The following is a 20,287-nucleotide window of genomic DNA, read 5'->3' as shown; positions in this document are numbered from 1 at the left end:
TGTTCGTACTCCAGACCGTAGCCTTCATGTGAACTTTCCGTAGTGCAAGATATTTAACGTAATGTTAGGGTGGGGGAGCACGCTAAATCAAACGACCAATCAAAATTCGACTTTGCCTAACAGACTGTCCTTAACTATAATATTGCTATTTTAGCTTCAGGGGGTGGTAAAACGCATTTTTTCGAAGGCTTGATTGTGTTTGTGGGGTGCACTGTAACATGTGTTCATGGTTCGTTTTTTTAAAAATTGCATTATTTTTCATATATTTTACCTTTATTCTACACTGCTCTGCCCCTCCTTGTAAAAACGGTCTGATGGTTTCCTGGTTCTATGAAGCCAGTCCCGCAAAACTACGCAATGGGCTCAGATTGGTTAGCTGGCCCAGTGTGTTGTGATTCGCTAACCGCCTAGTGCACGTTTTCCGGAAACGTCACGCCCCATACCTAAACCGGTAGCCTAGTTTGTGCTTTGGTGTATTAGGCCGGTGACACACTGGCTGCGTGGCGTGAGCGTGGCGTTTCTGTTGCTTGTCAGCTGCGTCTTTGCACACCAGAAACGTGTCTGACGACACCAGTTGTGGAAGCCCTATATAGCCTACTTCATGTTAAGCCTAAATATAAAGCCTACTGATAAAGACACTGTCAGCAGTATTGACAGCAACATAGACTACAGAATATTTCGTTCTGTATTGACAGGTGCAATATTTGAAAATTATAATTATTTATTCATTTATTTTAAAATTATATTTATATCTGAATTTATGTCAAAACCTAGACTTTCAACCATCAAAATGTAATTTATTAATATGTATTCGTGTACAAAATAACATCTTTTCCTATTCTATTTTTGCCTGGAAACGCTTCCAACACGCTTGCGCGTCGCATGAAAAATAAGCGTCGGTTCTATTTCTAGCATGCACGCATTTTCTGCGTGTCACGCAGGCAGTCTGCAAGCTCTAACCTGTTAACATGGGAGCTGAAATAAAAACGGACACACCACGCAGCCAGTGTGTCACCGGACTTATAAACAATGAAACGTTAGTGAAGATGATCGGCTGTTAAAGGGTAACTAAACCCCTGGTCAGAGCCTGACTCCACCCACTGGCAATATTTGAAAAATGCTGGAAAAGTGGGCAGAGCCCAGCGGAGGGGGGCGTGCACCTGAGACGCATCTCTTTGTATGGAACCTGCCTACGTCACCAACAACCGCTGCGTCACGAACCACCGCAAACATCCAATAGGAAAATTCAACTGCAGTAGCCACCGTTCAACCTGAAGAGAGCAGCACTCAGACGTTTTTAAACCATATATTGTAGAATTAAAACACTTTAAACCCAAATGTCAAAAAATTTACTGGAATCAATGAACAGCATTTATGAAGCTTCATTCTTACAGATCATTAACTAAAAAAAGTTGTTTTAGTGTTTAGTTACCCTTTAAACGACGTTTCAGAAAAGTTTGTTGTTCTCTCATTACTTTTTAGATACACTGTTATTTAATTGTACTAATTATTATAGAATTACAAAAAATAAGCTTCATAAACAATTTCATATAATTGTTCTAACAAATTATAGGCTACTACAGTCCTCAAATGGATTTTTTGAGTAAAGACTGCGGATCTATAGTGATCGTTTCTGACTGTATGCCACCGTTACTTTTGTATTTTTAGAACGATTGTAGACAAATATCCGTCGACCGAACTATTAACCCAAAACGAACACTAAACATCGGCTGCCAAATCAAACACAGAACCATGTTTAGCATGCCTTTTGATAGACAAGTATGTAGATAAACATAAAAGCTCTAATCAAAGAATAATTTACACTAATTCCAAGTTCGCTGTTGAGATTAAAAAAAGTTTTTAACGTTAGGTGTTTGTCGGATAACGTTAAGTATGAATGAGCATTTAACAAACCAGCAGAGCCAAACAGCGTTGTCATTTGTTTACTTCCTTGCTACAACGTACAATTAACAATACGAACTATTACAGGAAAACACATCGACGAAAAATAAATCATACTTACAGGTTGTGGCCCCTTAAACAAAAGCTTCTGCTTCTGTTTTTAAAGTTGGAATTGCTCCATATTTCAGGACAAGCCGTTGTGCGAATCCTGCATTGAACTCGCGAAGATTGTGAAAGCTTTCCTCCGTAACGTGAGCACAGAGAGTGAGATTTGGGTCATAATTATGAGGGACCGAGTTAAAAATAAATTTTAACCATTGATCCCTTACTCCCTAGTCCCTAGGAAGGCTGAACAAAGTGGACCTGCAATCCGGATGAAAATAACAGCAGCGTTTCGACGGCATTGCGACAACTCATCTCCAAAACAGCAATATAAAATGGCCTCGCCCCGCTTATTAAGTATTCTCGGAGGAGGGGTTTATGTAAATAATGGGATATGCTGACGTCAGCAACTCCGGAGGAATGTCGTGTAGTCCAAAACTGGCTGTTTGCTGTAGTCCTTAGAAATTGAAATTTTTAAAAGCAAATATCTCCCTTTGCTTTGAACTTTGAGCGCTGTAACTTTGCAGATGTTGTTTATGCTAAAACAGCAACATTACACACTAGCTAAAGTTAGAAAAGTGAAATCGTGTTTTACCACCCCTAATATTCTCTCTAGGAAGAAAATGCAATTGGCAAATGTAATTTTTAAATAGCATATTTTATCATTAAAATGGTAATTTGGTAATCAATCACATGGTGATTTGAAGGGGCTCTGAACCGGACCCAGGCCTGAGTTTATTATTTTGATAAAATAAATAAACAAATAAAACATGCCTGATGTGCATTCAGTAAACATAAAGAAAAAGCACATTGTGTTTTTTTGTAACTGAATCATCATCACCATCATAATTTACCTTCTGTGAATGTGTTTTATTACAGGAGAGAGGTCCAAAAGACTCTTCATCGATGGATTTTCTATTGAGAATGAGACTGAAGCTGCCAGTGAGACACCACTGTAACAATTTAATATTGTGACTTTAATTGAAAGGCACATTGAATAGAAGATAGGAAACATGAGAGGAGGATCAGCAGAAACTTTCATTGCTCACAGAGGAACAGTGACACGATTCCGTAATTTCAGTATTTAGTTCCAATGCCAGTCAAATTTGACCTTCACAGCACAGCAAAAACTAATTCGTTTTTAGTCATTTAAATAAGGAATTAAAACATAAATATACATTTGTTTTATATCTTATTTTTTTAGTTAAATAAAAAAAGCGTAAAAAAAATATTAAACCGCATATCAGTAATAAAAAGAGGAACAAAGCAACTTGTTACCAGCAATAGAACAGAGCACTTAAGGTTTTTTAAAACTACTAAAGTGATCAATGCACATATCTGTTTGACATACCAACAATTTTTTCCTGTCTGTTTAAATTCTCATATCAACCTGATTTTGCAATGTGTAAGTAAGCAGTTTCGTTTGAATGTGCGAGTAAAGTAAACGGTAAAACTACAGTATTTGTGCTACAAGCCAGTGTGTGTTTACGTATTTAAATTCCATATGGCCACGGTCACATTTTTATTCAAGGCCCTGTATACTATTGATGCTGCCTTCACGTGCTATAGGACATTTCCTACTTCCCACTGAAGTGATTACGAGCTTGTCACATTCAAGTGCTTGGATTTCGGAAAGAACAGGAATCATGGTTTATCAAGGTTTGTTCTTGCCTATATTGGAGGAAACAAACTAAAAAACTTCTTACTCCCAGATGTATCCACCTAAAACAAGGTGGCTAACTGAGGGTACGTTTACAAGACAATGATGCACTAAAAGCAGAAAAGTTTTTCCTTTGTATTGACGACGACGTTGTCAAATCAATCCCCATTCACACGGATCTGTGAAAACGACTAAAACATTTCTGCTGTCATGCCAGTTGTTGATGTCACATTGTGAAAAAACACTATGCACCTATATACTAATAATATTTGTGCACATGACGTTACCGTTTTCACTAATTCACGTTTTTTGTAGTTTACACTGAGATGATAAAAGTATTGTTTTTTTTTCTTTCAAAAACTTGCACTTGGAAACTTGTTTTCAAAAGTCTTTTCAGGCCCCTAATACGCCGTTGTTGTCACTTAAGTGTAAAAAGCCGTTCATTTACCCAGATTTACATGAATACCTCACCAAGACAGACACATGCTGCATCACCTGCTCTTCACAGAAATGAGCATGTGCACAAATATGTTTTTGCTGTAATTTTGTTGTTTTGCCATGAAAAATGTTTTTCACCCATATTGTAACTGTGGTGTTAAGAGAAATGCTTGTTTGTCAATAGAAATGTTACAGTACTTTTTCTACACAAATGTCAGTTTACCTTCTTTATATTTTTATATAGTCTTCATGCATTTTTTCAAATAATAACCATTGTTGAAATTTTCAAAACTGAATCAAAAAGAAATTGTAACAGTTAGTCTTCTTACCTGAACATGTGAATAAAAACATATTTTTGAAAGTGATGATTAGATTATTTCACTGCCAGTTTATTTCATTTAATGTGTTGCCATTACATGTGAGGTTTTAGATGAAGACCTGTGGGTTGTGTGAGGTGGGAGTAGCTTAAGCATGATCTGTTTTGACGTCACAATCGTGTTACATTGTGGTATGTTGAGCTGCCTGAAGTGTACATGAGTTGAAAATCGAGGGGTCGAGGGTCTTTCTGTAAACTTGCTACCTTGAGGAAGTGGAGCGCACTTCAGAATGGCGTCTGGGATTCCCCTGGGAGGAAGTGCTCAGGGACGATCACGAGCGAAGTGCACCATCGAAGATCATAGAGAATTAAGGGCTTTTTTGACCACCATAATCACCCTAGTAATCGCATATAAAAATAAAAAAATCTATGACATTTTGCGGTTCAACTTTGTCCTTCTCTTGAGAGTTAAAATGCTAGCCAAAAAAAACTGTTGATTATAAAATTAATGAAATGAGTTGAAAAGGCTTAATTGTGGCCTTTGTGCATTTTTCAAACATCAGCAGAAAGATTTTGCAAAAAATATTTGAGAAATAATTAATTGATGGACAATAACATTATATATATACTATGTATATATATATATATATATATATATATATATATATGTGTGTGTGTGTATATATGTATATGTGTGTTTGTGTCTATATAAATGCCAGTTGGGTCAGACAATGTCTTAAGTGAATCATAGAATCATTCATTCAGCTGATTAAAACTGGCTGAGTTCATGAACGAAGCATGTGACTGTCTTTATAAATAGGTCATTAAATAATCAACACCCACCCAAAATGTAAAAAAAAAAAAAAAATTCATTAACCTGTTAAGCACTGAAGCCATTTTTGAGTTGTTTTGTCTGAGAGACACGCATAAAAGTACAGACTCATAACTCCCAAACTGTAACAAGGAGAGTCAAAAGGGAGGTATTGTTTGATAGAAGACTTTTCAAATTTTTTGAAAATATAAATTACATTACATTTGGACATTCTCCTGCTGAGAAACTGCTGATAAAAGACAAAAAAATATATATAATTTTTATTATGATTTTGCATATTTCTTGTTTGACATAGAATAACTCTGGAAGGAAATATGGTAGCTCAAAAATTCTTTTTTGGTGAAGTCCCTCTACAGGTGACCTGCATATGGATAAAATTTTGTGGTGATTGCATAAAGTACTCAAAAGTTACAGCATTCTGAACAAACGTAGCCTTTTGGTTTAGTCCTCACACATTTGAAAGGCAATAAAAAATTGTTGTTTTCTGAGTGACACACAAAACTAAAGACTCATAACTCCAAAACTATAGCAAGGAGAGTCAAAAGGTAGGTATCGTTTGATAGAACACTTTTCAAATTTTTTGAAAATATAAATTATATTACATTTGGACATTTTCCTGCCGAGAAAAGACAAAAAATAAATATAATTTTTATTATGATTTTGCATATCTTTCTTATTTGACATATAATAACTCAGGAAGGAAATAAGGTAGGTGGAAAATTCTTTTTTGGTGAATTCCCTGTACATGTGAGCTGCATCTGGATAAAATTGTGTGGTGATTGGATAAAGGAATCAGAAGTTACAGCATTTGGAACCAAGACAGGCTTTTTGTTCAGTCATTGACGCCCCCTAATGGGTATTTTTAAAATTGTTCCTCCATGGAGAATATCTTGTCATAAACGCAATAGATTATGTTCATTTTGGGCTCATTTTAATTGTAATAGTATGCTGTAAAAAAATATGTGCCATTTTCAATGATCTGTGAATGTTTCATGAGCTGTATTATGTTTGTGGCACATTGCAGTACATAGTAAAAAAAAGTATTTTATAGATTATGAAAAAAATTCTATTTATTAGCAAATAACTAAGCAATACTTAGGAGATGTTCAAATTGGCTACATTCACTATTAAGTTCAGACTCTAAGCTTTCAAATGACACCTATTTTGTGTTAATCAAGGCAATATTTTTGAAAAATATGATAATTAATATTTTCGCAGCCAGGTGGCCTCCGCGGGCGGTGCCCTCAGAGTTAGAGGGACTACTCAGCACTCGTTCAGAGTTGATCGAAGTTGTTAGATGCTTTAAAAAGCTGAGATTCTAAGCTTTAAGATGATACATATTTTGTGTTATCCCACGTTTTAAAAAAGCACGGATGGCTCCGGAAACATTGGAAAACACATTGCATCCCGGAAAGACGAGAGACATGTTTTTTTAGCCAAGCATGCATCACTTCGTGAGGTATATCTCGTGATCAACGAAATGGATCATGTTGTGTTTGGGCTCTTTGTAATCGTGAGAATCTGCTGTCAATAAAGATGTTCGATTTATCACAATCCATGCATGTTTCATAGAGTTATGAGCTGAAACGTCACATCAAAACAACATAGCATCACTGCTACTGCTACTTCATTGGTGCGCATAGTGCAACGTCATGTGTTAGAAGTCCATAAGGAATATCTTTAGATCTGAGTGATGGATTATGGTTAGTTTGGGCTCTTAAATCTTTTAATCTTAATAATCTGCTGTAAATAATGAGGTGCCATTTTACACGATTTATGCATGCTTCATTGAGTTATGAGTGAAATCGCGGCATTAGTGCTCCATCTATATACAAGGCTCTATGTGCGCCTGTGGGGGTGCGTGTGTTACAACTCCATTAGGAATATCTTAAGATCTGAGTGATGGATTATGCTGTGTTTGGGCTCTTTTTAATCGTGAGAGTCTGCTGAAAATAATGTTGTGCAATATCCTACGATCTGTGCATGTTTCATGAAGTTATAAGCGAAAAACCAAAGCGAGTGCTTCACCAGTATACACTTGGCTAGGTACGTCTGTGGTATTTTTTGTGTTGGAACGCCATGAGGAATATCTTTAGATCTGATTTATGGAATATATTGAGTTTGGGCTCTTTTTAATCGTGAGCCCCTGCTGTAAATAACGATATGTCATTTTACATGATCGATGTATCTTGAGGAGAGGGGGTAAAATCTTTGCGTGGCAGGGGGAGCTGCCACTCGACCAGTCACGGATATATGCGCCTGCCACTGCGTTATATGCGCCGGCCACTCGACCAGTCACGGATATATGCGCCTGCCACTGCGTTATATGCGCCGGCCACTCGACCAGTCACGGATATATGCGCCTGCCACTGCGTTATATGCGCCGGCCACTCGACCAGTCACGGATATATGCGCCGGCCACTCGACCAGTCACGGATATATGCGCCGGCCACTCGACCAGTCACAGATATATGCGCCTGCCACTCGACCAGTCACGGATATATGCGCCGGCCACTGCGTTATATGCGCCAGCCACTCGACCAGTCACGGATATATGCGCCTGCCACTCGAACTTACACAATATGTAAGGTTAAAAAAAAATGCAGCGCGCGTCTCGTGGTTCTATTAGCATCGCGCCGGCCACTACCAGCCACACGATCTCTCACTGTTTACATCCATCAGACACTCCTAATGATACACAAAAGCACACATACAGTGCAATACATATCTTATTTACCTACTTCTCATCTTATCTGTTTTTTTTATTTGCTATTTTTACCCGTATGGGAGCGCGCTCGTGGCTAAGCGAAGCGATCGCACCAGCCACACAATCTCTCGCTGTTTACGGCCACTACCAGCCACACAATCTCTCACTGTTTACATCTATCAGAAACTCCTAATGATACACGAGAGCACACATACAGTGCAATACAGATCTTATTTACCTACTTCTCATCTTATCTGTTTTTTTATTTGCTATATTTTTACCCGTATGGGAGCGCGCTCGTGGCTAAGCGAAGCGATCGCACCAGCCACACAATCTCTCGCTGTTTACGGCCACTACCAGCCACACAATCTCTCACTGTTTACATCCATCAGACACTCCTAATGATACACGAGAGCACGCAGACAGTCCAATACAGATCTTATTTACCTATTTCTCAACTAAATCTTATTTTTATTCGCTCTTTTTTACCCGTATGGGAGCGCGCTCGTGGCTCTTACCGTTGCGCCAGCCACAAGATCTCTTACTGATCTCTACACATTGTTTTATGAAATATTGTTTAAACAGCCTACCTTTTTAAGTACTCGTTTGGTGAACCATTTATAAAGCTTTATAAACCATTTCTTTAAATGTTTGTGTTATTCAACAACATTGAAACAGCATTGGTAGGCTAATTATTATTTGTAATAATTTATTGTATACAGAGAAAAAAGTTCTGACAGCACAATGTGTGTGGCACAGCAATGAGGCATCCCTTTGCCCTTAAAACCAATCTGGATCCCTGGATATTCTGTAAAAATGATAAGAGTTTAATCATTTAAGGATTTATAAAACACACAGAATAGACAAAGCTATAGAGCAAATACTAAAATCAGAAAAAAGGGTACTAAAATGCCATTTTAACATACTTACGCCAAATGTCCCTTTGTGTGCAAAACCGTTTCTGCCTGGAACCTTTGGAAGCCCTCTGTTTTTTTTATGATTAATAGGGTTACCTTTGAAAGACCAAGAAAGGAAAGAGAGGACGGCTATTTACATGATGACCCATGAAGTGAGTCATAGGCGAACAAAATTATCAAATTTACCTCAGGAGTTAATACTTCCAAAATGTAGGATGTATTGATTAACTCTTTCATGTCAATCTTTGTGACTTGTTGAAGTCTATCAATGATCCCCTCTGTCTGTTGGCAAAAGGCATTGCATTCAACGTTGTTAAAGTATATTTGTTTTATCTGAAGTGTAGCTTATTTCCAAATGTTAATAAATAAATGTTTGTATTTGTGGGTTTTCCTACAAAAGTTACTTGATTGTTTGTTAATTATAAAATAGTTTTACCTGTTGTTCATCAAAAAAAGAAATCCTTTCATTTAGTTTCATCTTCAGCTTAGGGGCAAATGTTGGATTTTTATGCAAAAACATCCTGTTTGATCTTATTGTGCCACTTGTCAAGCCACTGTGTAGTTCCTACAATGTGAGGAAATGGTCAATTAATTTCATACAGTAATGAAATAACTGTATGGGGGTTCATTCAGTATCTCTTTGAAACAAGTGAAACAAATATATATTATTTTTCTAATTGTGTCACAATTCAAAAAAATATATATTTGTTTCACTTGTAATATTCACCTTACAAAAAAGGCAAGTCACATTTATTCAGTTATTGGTGTGATGAAGTATTCATGTTGTTTACCATTATCTCCTGATCTGTCACTACGTCTACCACCAATCCCTGCTTCAAAATTGATAGAGTTCTGTAAAAAGAAATGGGATGGTAAGAAAAATATTGAATGGATTTTAATGAAGTTAGTGAAGTTTGTTTGGAAATGTAAACTGCATACTTCTCATAAGGATATGACGTTTCAATGTCACATCCACAGCTAAATGCCATGTCCTTTGTGACCATTGTATGATTTATGCCAGCACAGTCATAGTGCAGCCACTCATTACAAATGTCACACTGAATCCATTGCAGTGTCTTCACATCTGGATGCATGGTTCTGCAGAAGAAACAAGATGCACATTTAAATAAATATTCAATCTATATAGTATAACATGGTAAAATGCAGTATGGTCACTTACTTGTTCCCGGTTTTTTGAAAAATACAAACACCAATCTCCTGGGCCAAACATTTGTTTTCAGCCTCATCTTTGGTGTGAAGTTTAATTTTGGAAGTTGTCATCTTTGGTGTAAAGTCCTAAGAACAGAAGAGGTGCAAACTAGTTTATGATTTTAAGCAAAATAGTAATTATAATATTTAGTTTATAATTTACAAAAATTTTAGACCCTAGACAGACCATACATGCATCCATTTTATAGAAAAAGAAGCATGATTTAATTTAGAAATTGGGACTCTCCTTTACCTCAGTTTGTATATTTTCAACCAAACACGAAGCATGGTAAACTCTAAGGTGAATCAACTGTTCAGTGTGGAGCAACTCGGATGACATGTTGAGACCTTTTGCTTCCATCTCTGCAGCCTATGAAAATGTAAAGCGCTTCGTATAATGTAGTGTACTAGTAAACAATTTTTGATTGAAGACTCATTGTATTTATTATATAAATGTTAATTCATGTACACATTAGTGAAAATAAATCTCCATCCACTTACTGTGCAAACAAAAACACCACAGCTGCTTCCATCGTTTCTCTGCCATTGCTGCGGATTGCACACAGGCCACCCTTCCAGGGAGTCTAGATTTCTAAACACATCTCTGGGAAATAGAATTAATGTAAAGTAGGCAACCAAGTCATTCAATATTTTTAAACGTATACAAATATTAAATAAATGATGGATCGTACTTCAGAATGTCCATGTCTGATGCTGAAATGTCAATGTTGTGCTGTGTGTTGTCATAAATTCTTATTTGTTTTGCTGTCTTGTCAAACACCTGTAGAAGAAATTCAATAAAGGGCTAATTTACAACGCTTACAAATGCTAAATTGACTTATTTACAAAATTTTACTTCTCTGTACAGTCTCTTTATTATCTAATTTCCTCATTGTGTGACTAACACTTCTTGAGTTGAACTTACCCAAAGAATGAAGTGGCATCCTCTCTCTGGTGTCTGGCCACCAATAATTCTTGGAAACAGAATTTTCTGTGCATCATTCTATAATGAAAGAAATAGGAAACACATTATACTGTGTCATTACATGTAGAAACATGCAGGAAACCTTAATATATATTTATTTTACAAATTGTACAGTACCTCAAGAATATTCAAATGAGAATCTGAAACTGTTTTTGAAGCAAGCCAGTCTCTATGCCACAAAATGAATGTGTCAGTCGTCAAGGCTATACACTGAGGATAGAACAAAATTACATGTAAATTGTATAAAGGAAATGCACTACACCTGTCTCATATAGCATGTATGTTGAATAAATCGCACAATAGGAATAATTGATAAACTTTTATGAAATTGACAAAAAAAATATTTTATGAAAAGTAGTGTGAAAAAAGTATATGTTATGAAGTAATTACTTACATCCTGGGTCTCTGCTGCAATTTGTGCAACCCGACAATTCACTGCCTTTAAAGCACAATATGAAAATGCATTGTAGAAATTGTAATGTGAGTTTCAATATCTACTGTACATGTCTTAAAAGTTTAACATCACATTTTAGATAAGTAACAGTTCACTAATGAGTTTATCAATTGGATTAAATTAAACTAATATTAGTCATAATAATTGGTAATCACATTATCAGTCAGCCATGGCATCCAAATACTGGTGTCTTTCAAGAGATCAGGTGGGCAAAGGCTTTTCAGGTCACGTAGTTCCAATGAGGTGTAGTGAGAGATTTTAGCAATGACAGTGGTGTCTCTCTTCTCGACAGAATAGAGATGTGAGATTTTGTCCTAAGGTTGAAAAAGTTATGTTAATATTCTTATTTTCCTATTGAAAAAAAATAAAAATTATATATATATATATATATATATATATATATATATATATATATATACAGCTTTGAAAACGAGCACACGTTACCTTGTTTGTTTCATTAACTGGAAACATTGACACTGAAAACTGGTAACAATCAACAGTAGAACTGTCTTCTTTTGCTGGACCCTGAGGACTTCTGGAGTCTTGGTCAGTTTTTCTTGTGTATGTTTCTAGAGTTAATTTTGAATAGTTGCATTATATTAATACATAATGGCCCAGTTTCACAGACATGGCTTAACTTAAGTCAGGAGTACATCTTAGATAAGTATGGAACATTAAGCAGGGTTTATCAAAATGCCTTAGAAGAGGAAAATGCCCTAGAATACAACATAATTAGTATGCATCTTGTGACAAAACAATGACACTGATTCTAATAATTGTCAGTTCAAGTTATTTTTTAGTTAAGACAGCTAAAACATTCATTTAAGTCTGAGACTAGACCTAAGCTTTGTCTGTGAAACCAGGGGTAAGTGTCAAACCTGTATTAAATTTAATGTAAAAGTCATTTTAAATTTTCACATTCTTACCTGTTCTGCCACATACTAGTTTGCCATTTAATCCGAGGCGTATGGCCTCTGATGTGTTTTGTTTTTCCATTTCCTTCATGAAGGAACTATTAAGTTTTTCATTGTGGAGGTGAAAATAGAGACGCAGTGAGAACATGTAATGGGTTTCCTTCATTTGGCACAGTGAGTAGCGGCTTGAGGAAAGCTCTCTGTTTATTTGTTCTGCTGCTGCAGAATTAATCAGAGCAGCCAGGTCTGGGATCACTTTAAGGCTGCGTAGTCTCTCTTCAGGGCGCTTCTGGTTTTTTTGATGAAATCTGTCATACAATGAGTACCGGTCTGATGTCCCAGTCTCAGGGTGTGGATATGAGAACTTGTCCATTTCTTTGGCTTTTCCTGCAAATCTTGGTTTCCTTCTGATGTTCTTTATCCATTCAAGATCTACAGTTAACTTTCCTTCAGCTGCAAGTGATATGTTGGCTTCCGTTGGTGCACATACCCGTCCATCATTTGGCTGGAAGAATCTCTGCTGTGTTCGATTGTTCACATGTCTGGCAACACGTCCAGCAATGTCAGAGATATACACAGTGGGTGGATATTTAAAACTTAGGAGAGCATCCCCGTGGTCCCGTGCAGATTCCTGCCACCATAATGGTGATGCATAATATACAACACCATGGGTGCAGCCCATATGTAACACTCCACCTGTGTTATAATAACAGAAATGTTATTATGCAAATGTTTTCTGCATAATTATGGATAATAAAACAAGAAAAGCATGAACAATTCCCTGCACTAAATAATGTATATGACATGGAATACCAATATCTTACCTCCAGCTTTCTTCAGCTTCACAAACATTTTGGGGTAAATCTCCTTATAAAGGAGAAGTTCCTCCAGCCTGTTTATAAGGTCTGTTATCGAGCCAGTTGAAGACACTCCAAGACAATTGCATGCCTTCACCAGGTCTTCTCTTTTGTGCTGTAGAGAAATTATAAACGATTATTATTGTTTATGGGGAAAAAAAGTTCTGGCATGCTAAAAAGGCAAACAGGTCATATTACTTTCTCAGAAGGATAATGATAATGAAAAAAAAACAAAGATTATTAAAGAACATTCAATGGATCAAATTATATATATTATGTAAAAATTTAAGGCAGGTAGGTTTTCAAGGTCAGTATAAAGGTAAAAGTCCCACTTTACATTAGGTGGCCTTAACTACTTTAGTACTTGCATCAAAAAACTAAGTACAATATACGTACAGTATTAAGTTCATATTGTATTGCAACACATTTTTGCTGCTATTGAGGTGGGATACAGTTAAAGTTAGGACAGGTTAGGTGGTATTTTTAGGTTTAAGAGTAAGTTAAGGTATAATGGATTGGTCAACAGTGTAATTATAGATGTAATTACATGCTGGTATTTTTTAAATGTAATTACAGTTTAAAAACATGTATTTAAACAATAACTGCATTGTATCAAAGTTATTAATTTAAATGTAATTATATAGTAGTAAAGGCCATCTGATGTAAAGTGGGACCAATGTTATGGTACACCCTCTTAATATCTTGAATAATTATCCAAAGTCTTTCACATGTAAAATGATGGTCTTTAACTACACATTAATCTCAACAGGGATGAAGAGGAATATTACACATTAAAACTGTGGAGGATTGAGAAGGAAATCGTATCAGGTAAGTATAATTCACAGGATCATCACTTAGCTCAAAGATGATGAATACAATTCATGTATGCTAATCACAGGTTACTAAAGTTCTTTACAAAGACAGCTGAGAGGAAGAGTCCAGAATTCCTTCAGTGAGGCCAGCCAGAATAAATGTGCATGTGGGGTCTCAGTTTGAGTTCAAAGAAGGTAATTAGCTGCAAGTGCGTCTAATACTCCGGTAAGTATGAGCGGGTGAGCCTAGTGCACTCATTATATATGGCATACTGCTAAATATCTTACCGATCTTGAGTCCAGTATTTGCAAAATCTGGTCTTCATCAACTTCCCGGACTTCACGGCATGCAGAGTTCACCCTTTCACTTTGAGAGAGACCTTTGTTAATTTCAGTTTTTGGAACCTTGTCATCAACTCTGGTGTGTTTCCCAATCCAAGGTGCAAATGCTGAATATGTCAGCGGACTTGTGAAAGGGTTGTTAGATGAATCTGAGGAACATAAGTTTTTAGATCAACATCAGTTAATTTTGCCACTATAGCTACAAAACTACAATAAATATAGTTTTACCCTGATTTTTTACAAATGTAACACATTGACATTGTTAATAGACATTATTATCATTAAAGCCAATAGTAGAATTACAGGGTATTCATGGCTACCATCACAAAATCCAGTGGCAATGATCTCTTTTTCTAGGTCCTCCCATCTTGTTTCCACATTAGCCTGAGTGTCCTGGGGGCCGATGTTGTCTATGTCTGGGCGTCTCATGAGATTGACTAGAAATTATAACGTAAAAGGGGTATTGACAAGCTGTTAGAATGTGTGTTAAGGTGAATGCATTATTTTTTTTTTTTTTACAGATTATGTTTTTTGTTCAGATGTTACACTCACCTGGTAAATCGAATGCAACTTTCCAGTTGGCATCTGCTATGACAATGTATGGGTGGTGTCCACATCGGTAACAAAAAAAATTGTACGAGTACTGTCTTAGCGCACAGAAATGGTAAAATGCCTTTCTTAAAGTATTGACTGGCAATTTAGATCGGGAATGGGATTCCATTGTTCTGATCATGCGACCCACAGCAATGTGATTCTGTGGAAAGTGAATATAATAACGTTGTAAACATTTAATCAACAGTTTTCATAACCACCCGTTTAAATATCTTGAAATATGCCCTCTAATTATTTAAATTGAAATAATAAGTTTGTGCAATGTGCATACTTACTGAAATTCCAGCTGTCAGAAAAGAGCATAAGGGGATTGACAGGAACACTCTGTTGTTATAGTTGTGGAACCCACTCTTATACTCCTGAAACCTGACCAGGTTTCTGCAGACAGGACATTCTTTTGCATAGACAGATACACCTAGATGAAAAATAAATAAAATAAATAAATAAATCAATGCAATTTGTTAATTTACATCCTTTATAAGAACAGAATGTTATTCACCATGTAAATAATTACAGAACTCATCCTACCTTTATATTGTTTGAATATGCCGTAAACAGTTGCTTGTCGGGTGATTAGTAGTCTGTCTTCAAGATTTGGCGGAGATGGCCCAGGACAGTATGGGCACTCTACTTCTTGAGGTTCAAAATGTTCTGGAATGGGCTTTACTTCTGTGGTTAAATCCACTGGAAGGTCCTCTGGGATTCTTTTTGAACTCCAAAAGTAGTTAGTCTGTGTGATGATACCACTATGTGAATTTTCTGAATGTTGATGGATGTCATCTGTGGCACTGAAATTCTCCTCCATCTCTTCAAGTTCCTCATTTGAATTGTCCACTGCATTTTGTAGCAGCTGAGGATGTTCTTGAAAAAGCCACCACATGGACAAATATCGATGGGCACAACTGATCTTGAATTTTGTGCCTCTGCACCTGCAGTGCCATTTACCAGTTTTACTGTCAAAGGTGCAGATTGTTCGTCCAAGCCTACACCAATTGTCCTTTTGGCCAGTATACACAGAAAAGTAAATATAGCGTTCAGAGAGCCCTTGCTCACCCCAAAAAATCGGAAAGACGGTGTCAACATCCTCAGAGCAAGCCTTCCGGTTTAACGATGTGCATTCTTCTTGTCTGGGTTTGGAAATCAGTCCTTTTTCTATCATCTCATCCAAGGACTCATTGCACAGTGGTTCTGGGGGACTATACGATGTTGCTGTCTTAGTCCTTTCTAAGTGAAAGCATTCTTTCCCAGGGTTTCCACTATTTGCTGCTATGTTCATGAAGTCCATGCATGACTCCACTTCACAAGCAAAATAACTAATTACTGAAGACTTTTGCACATGTATGGGTAGTCTCACCCCATGGGACTCTTTTGTTGTTACATAGATTCCATTTAAAGAATCTATACACAACATTGGTTCCTCCTTGCCATGCTGTTGTCTTTCGTGTCTTTTGTAATTAGATGTGTTGCTAAAATGAATCTCACATATATTGCAGAACAAGTTCCCTGTCTGGACTGGATCAACAGGGGTGTCCTGGCAGGGTTCTCCATCATCTAAGAAATGATCATGATAAATAACTTTATGATATTTTTAACTTTATTGCAGTTACATTGATGTAGAATAACTGTGTAGGATGTTTATGTATTATGTGCTGACCTGAGGGTCTTTCAGCTACCACCAGACCTGTTGTTTCCACAACACAAAAACAAAACAAAAATGAATGACAAAAAGACAAATTAAGCATCTAAAAATATAGAGTACACAATTCACAGCTAGAAATAACCTTACCATGTTTTTTTAAGTGACACTTAAAATCGAATGATCTTATAACTATTTTGTCACACTTTGAACAGTGCCAGTGGCTCCTTATCCCACTCTTTTTGTCAGGACAGTAACATGGTATTGAGAACTTCTCTACAAAGGAAGGAAATTATGGATCATGAATATTATGGATATTAATCAGCATTACGACATGGTTTTTACATATATTTTATGTAAATAAAAAAACAGATACAAATATTTTTAAAATTCTTTACTTACTCACGCCACCAGCACTATAGTGGACAGCAAATCTGAAATGTTTTAGATTTATGTGATCCTTGGATGCTTTTACTGATTTACTGCAGTAGCTACAGTCCTGATCTCCTTGCAGACTTAAAAGCTCTTGTTGAGTCACAAACTCAAACTTCCTAGCTGAAAATGAAATAGATATTTATGAATAAATGAACCAAGAAAAATTGATTTTGAGTAAACATATCGGTAATGCTTTAGATTATAGCCCGGAAAGTACTGCGTAATTAATGTGATTTTACAGTCTAATTTTCAGTAATTATAGTGTACCTATAAAGTACTTACATGTAAGTATAAGGTAAGAATTTATAAAGTTTGGGGAATAAAGGGGTAACAATTAGTAGAATAAAAAAAATCTGAATCAGTGATATTAGATTGTGCATGTATTTTTATTGTAACTACATGGAACAAAAGTAGGCTATATTTCCCAGGGAAAATATATATTTTTTTCCCTATATTTTTTTTAAAGATATGTATCCTGTATTTTTTAAAAGCCTATACAGTATGTATGTGTACACAATTATAACAAAAAGGTACGTTCTCGCTTAATTGCTCCCAAATGTAAGTTTGTTGTACCATAGTAGTAGAATAAGTACCCATAAATATACACCTATATAAATCAATTAATAAAGACATTAACGTTTCCTCCTCCCCCGGGCGGCTGGCCCAATTTATACTTCTGCGTCAGACCTACGCCGCAGCCTCTACTCTGTAGGCAACGCGTTGGTTTTAATTTATACTTCTGCGTCGGTGTCCGCGTTTACGCGCAACTACTCATACAGAAGGAGCATGTTAAACCCGAGGGAGGGGTTCTAGCAGACCAATCACAGCGCTTGCGTCCGCGTAGAATTGACCGCCTCATATCAGATCTGCACAAACTCTGTCACTTTTTAAATCCTTTTTGAAAACGCATTTATTTTCATTAGCTTTTAATATATCTTGATATGTGTGTTCGGTTACACTTTATTTTAAGGTGTCATTGTTACAGTGTAATTATATATGTACTGAGTAATATTAAGCAACTACATGTACTTACTAAAGGGTTAGGGTAGGATTTGGTTGAGGGTTAGTTGCGTGTAATTATGCATAATTTACTGTTATTACTATGGTAAGTACATGTAACATATGTAACAAGGACACTGAAATAAAGTGTTACCGTGTGTTCTTCCTGTTTCTTGTTTATTATGTTGCTATTGTGCTTGTATTGTATATCTTTTGTCCTTGTTAAGCACTTTGGTCAACGCCAGTTGTTTTAAAATGTGCTATAGGCCTACAAATAAAATTGTATTGAATTGTTACATTTTTGGAGAGGTACGCGCGCAACACACAGCTACGGCGGCAGTTCGACGCAGAAGTATAAATTGGGCTATATAGTTCTATAATACTTAAAGTATACATATGTTTTTTTATTCTCCTGGTTGTTACCCCTTTATTCCCCAAAATTTACATATTGTTCACTTTATACTTACATGCAAGTACTTCTTAGGTAGCTACACTACAATTACGGAAAGTTACATTGTAAATTCATCTTAATTACGCAGTACTTTCCGAGCTGTAATCTAAAGCGTTAAACATAGGCTATCTATTATTATAAAGTGTTACCAAATGTTGAATTAGTTTGCATACCTTCCATGGCGTCAACGATCAACACTTCAGTCATTAAAACTTTTAAAAAAAAATAACTTTGCATTTAGTAGCTACTAAGTAAAGCAACTAACGATAATCAGTGGCAAGTTTAAATATATGGCGTCTATAAAATGTGTAAATAACGAATTTGCATGCAAAACATCTAGCTGTATCAAAAACAGGTGTACTTACGCAAAAACGGTGGATGGAAAATCACCGTGAGCCTTGAAATGCATCGTCATTGTTTGTTGCTGTCAACCAGTTAGATTGTTGGATGTAATGCCAATCCAAATCAACCAATAAAAAACTCAGATGTAGCATCTGAAGGTGGGGGTCGTCGATGTTACCTGTGTTCACTAGGTGGGGGTTCAAAGTAACGGGGTGACACAACCCCCACCCCAACCCATTCCCAAAATGATTTCTGTGTCAGTGGACAAGTTGAGGACGCCATCTTTGTAATGAACGCGCGGAGAGAAATGCTTATTGAATATGGATTCCATAATTTGAGAATAGCCTATTTCTTTTCGTTTTGAATTGTTTCAAGAGTAGGCTAGACATTTCTAGCTTATTTATCAGGGTGCGATTTGTGAAAAAAAAAAAACAGAGGGGGGAGGGGGGATGTTTTGAAACCTTTTTATTCATATTCATTTTATGGTTCACATTACAGCGCTTACCACGGATTGATTGCAAAGTTAAACCATCACGGTAGAAACAGTTTTACTGCTGCTGTTAAAGTAACAACGTTAACTTTACATCGCGATGCTGAGCTACAGTGAAATGATAGAAAAGACAGATGCATTATCTGTGTTAGTCAATTCGCCTCATTCGCGCGAACTGGACGCGCCCGCGCCGCGCTAAACTCCTCGCGTTTAAAGACCTCTAGACGCGCGTAAACCAGAGCCATAGAGAGAAAGAGTTGCGACACGCTTTGATGTCGCCGCTATGGCTGCCACGTGGTTCATGTAAGCCCCAATAGTTCCAAAACATACGCTGGCTGTCATGTTCTTCTATGGACAGACAGCAGCGATTGTATTATTGAACGGTAAATATAAAATAAAACACACACCCAAGTACTTTTTCAGCTGTTACTGCATTATTGGATTTAGTTAATGTCAGTTTTGCATTTGAGGCAGAGTGACAACGAAATACTGTATATAAGATAAGCTTTTTTGGAGGGAAAAGCTTAGTATTCATGTTCGCATGGGTAGTAGCACTGGCTTTAGCGGCTTTCATCTGATGATGGACGTCTCATGATATTTATTTTAGCACAACTGGGCTGTATTAGGCTATTGATCCGTGATCTTGCTTATAAATTCCGATTTAGCCTAACGTTACCTTCGTGTTTACGCAAAGAGGTCTGCAGTAGCGGTCCGTTCAGAATTTCCAAACAACATAAAATATAAATAATTACGCTGTGCATGTACAAATGAATGATTTAGGAGGGAAATGGACTGCTCCCATAACGTAGAAAGCAACGACTATATTTGCAGCAATGTTCGGTAAATATTAACTTCATAAAATGAAACCGGAGAGA

At 36.6% G+C, this 20,287-nt stretch overlaps 2 protein-coding genes across 3 annotated transcripts in view; one reads left to right on the top strand and one right to left on the bottom strand.

Moving 5' to 3' along the window:
• Positions 1 to 4,463, top strand: part of LOC143735232 (uncharacterized) — a 32,297-nt gene extending 27,834 nt beyond the window's left edge. For both annotated transcript variants that reach the window (XM_077225332.1, XM_077225331.1), the window contains exon 6: positions 2,884 to 4,463. Coding sequence is in view for 1 of the 2 variants with exons in the window: in XM_077225331.1 (XP_077081446.1) it covers positions 2,884 to 2,979 (96 nt within the window). In the remaining variant the exon portion in view is untranslated. The remainder of the gene's footprint in view (positions 1 to 2,883) is intronic.
• Positions 4,464 to 8,655: 4,192 nt separating this feature from the next.
• LOC143736378 (uncharacterized) lies at positions 8,656 to 18,760 on the bottom strand. Its single transcript, XM_077227119.1, has 23 exons — positions 18,754 to 18,760; positions 15,588 to 16,634; positions 15,335 to 15,474; positions 15,000 to 15,201; positions 14,768 to 14,884; positions 14,394 to 14,596; positions 13,261 to 13,408; positions 12,449 to 13,132; positions 11,967 to 12,091; positions 11,678 to 11,836; positions 11,463 to 11,507; positions 11,186 to 11,278; positions 11,009 to 11,086; positions 10,776 to 10,864; positions 10,585 to 10,687; positions 10,337 to 10,453; positions 10,055 to 10,170; positions 9,814 to 9,972; positions 9,666 to 9,726; positions 9,311 to 9,439; positions 9,061 to 9,156; positions 8,888 to 8,970; positions 8,656 to 8,765 (listed from the first exon to the last, which is right to left on the bottom strand). Exons 1-23 carry the CDS (start codon positions 18,758 to 18,760, stop codon positions 8,738 to 8,740), a joined length of 4,029 nt encoding a protein of 1,342 aa, XP_077083234.1. The 3' UTR covers positions 8,656 to 8,737.
• Positions 18,761 to 20,287: the final 1,527 nt, after the last annotated feature.

The sequence above is a fragment of the Siphateles boraxobius genome, unplaced genomic scaffold, assembly GCF_051911475.1.
Source record: "Siphateles boraxobius isolate OS27281-9 unplaced genomic scaffold, OSU_SipBor_1 13, whole genome shotgun sequence".
NCBI classification, from domain to species: Eukaryota; Metazoa; Chordata; class Actinopteri; order Cypriniformes; family Leuciscidae; genus Siphateles; species Siphateles boraxobius.
This window is presented reverse-complemented; position numbering and strand designations above follow the sequence as displayed.

What these genes read in the sequence shown, in the direction of transcription:
- LOC143736378 (XM_077227119.1), bottom strand. An exon ending in CTCATTTGAATATTCTTGAG is followed by an intron (nt 11,087 to 11,185) that starts GTACTGTACAAT and finishes CTTTCATTATAG; the next exon opens with AATGATGCACAGAAAATTCT. An exon ending in CACACAAAGGGACATTTGGC is followed by an intron (nt 8,766 to 8,887) that starts GTAAGTATGTTA and finishes TCATTTTTACAG; the next exon opens with AATATCCAGGGATCCAGATT.